The sequence below is a fragment of the Bison bison genome, unplaced genomic scaffold (genome assembly GCF_000754665.1).
Source record: "Bison bison bison isolate TAMUID 2011002044 unplaced genomic scaffold, Bison_UMD1.0 scf7180017846004, whole genome shotgun sequence".
Lineage (NCBI taxonomy): Eukaryota > Metazoa > Chordata > Mammalia > Artiodactyla > Bovidae > Bison > Bison bison.
Genome location: NW_011476577.1, coordinates 31,829 through 33,360, shown reverse-complemented (window position 1 = coordinate 33,360; position 1,532 = coordinate 31,829). Strand labels below are relative to the sequence as shown.

At 65.4% G+C, this 1,532-nt stretch overlaps 1 protein-coding gene across 1 annotated transcript in view; it reads right to left on the bottom strand.

Moving 5' to 3' along the window:
- Positions 1 to 278: 278 nt before the first annotated feature.
- LOC104987362 overlaps positions 279 to 1,532 on the bottom strand; it is a 27,799-nt gene continuing 26,545 nt past the window's right edge. The window contains exons 12-15 of the mRNA XM_010838230.1: positions 1,426 to 1,478; positions 977 to 1,090; positions 646 to 767; positions 279 to 576 (exon numbers count right to left, since the gene is read on the bottom strand). Coding sequence (XP_010836532.1) covers positions 351 to 576; positions 646 to 767; positions 977 to 1,090; positions 1,426 to 1,478 — 515 coding nt within the window. The 3' untranslated portion in view covers positions 279 to 350. The remainder of the gene's footprint in view (positions 577 to 645; positions 768 to 976; positions 1,091 to 1,425; positions 1,479 to 1,532) is intronic.

The window sequence follows — 1,532 nt, the reverse complement described above, 5'->3', positions numbered from 1 at the left end:
ATGGCATCCAACCATCTCATCCTCTGTCATCCCCTTTTCCTCCTGCCTTCAATCTTTCCCAGCATCAGGGTCTTTTCCAATGAGTCAGTTCTTCGCATCAGATGGCCAAAGGATTGGAGCTTCAGCATCAGTCTTTCCAGTGAATATTCAGGACTGATTTCCTTTAGGATGGACTGGTTGGACCTCCTTGCAGTCCAAGGGACTCTCAAGAGTCTTCTCCAACGCCACTGTTCAAAAGCATCCATTCTTCGGCGCTCAGCTGTCTTTAGAGTCCAGCTCTCACATCCATGCATGACCACTGGAATACTTTCAAACCCCAGTTCCACCGGCCCCATGAGGCCATGGGCGGGTCACCCCCTCCCTGGCCCCTCTGTTGGGCACCTGACCCAGCCGCCCCCTCGGGGCCCACGCGGGGCACTAGCTGTGCTGTCCGGGTGGCTGGAGGGTCGGTTCTGAGACCACTCACCCGCGTGAGCTGACGCATCCGCCCAACTCTTCTTTCCATCCTGGGGACCCAGGGAGGGCGTGGCCGCATCTTGGCCTGGGAGTGGCTGTGAGCTGCCAGGTGAGAGAGCGCTGCAGACTGTGAGCCACGTGGCCCAAGACCCCCACCCGGCCCCATCGTACACTGGGAGGAGACCACACCTGGGTCTGGCTGCCGCGGCACTCTGAGATGTCCTCGCCTCCAGATCCACACGCACCTGTGGTCGCTCCAGCTCCAAGGCCGCCCCTGGCCTGGCCTGGGTCGAGTGCTCCTCCCTCAGCTGCTGTGAGGACAGGAAGGAGGCGGGTGTTGTGGAGGGTGGACCAGGCGGGGTCCCAGGAAGAGCAAAGGGCCTACCCTGAGGGCAGCTGCACTCGGAGGCCCTCGGCCGGGCGGGACCCACAGCCCCCTTCCCCAAGCTGACCCGACCCACGCTTCCCACCAGCCTTTCCTAGGCTGGGCCGGGCCGCAGGGGCAGGCTGGCCTGCTGACCTCCAGCCTGGGTCTGGACAGCAGCTCCCCCAGGGCCTTCTGCGTCTCCCAGACCTCCAGCTCCGCCTGGCGCCTAAGGAGGGCCAGCGCCTGCCCCTGCTCCCGCCAGTCCGGCTGCAGGGAGGAGAGGAGCAGCCTCAGGACTCCCCGGGGCCCCCGCCTGCCGCCCCCGCTCCCTGGCAAGGCCCCCGCCTCAGAGGGCAGGCAGTGTCACCTCCAAGGACTGGACCCTTACAGAGCGTCCCCCCGGGAGGACCACTCCGTGCCGCCCACCACCCTGCTCCCCAGCCCGCAGCCTCCCCGCCTCGGCCTGGCCGGGGCCTTGGCCTTCCTTCCTGCTCCAGGCTCCCCTCCCTCCCTCTCAACTCTGGGCCCCTGCCACTCAGCCTCAGGGGGTGAAAGCTGCTCCCGGGGGACCCCCAAACAGAAGCGGCCTAAAGATTACACACCTTCAGGGACTCCAGGAAGCTCAGCGACTTCTGCTGGACGTCGGATAGCGGACCTGCAGAAACCACAAGAAGCGGTGGCTGGGCGGCCTGGCCTGGCCTGGCCTGGC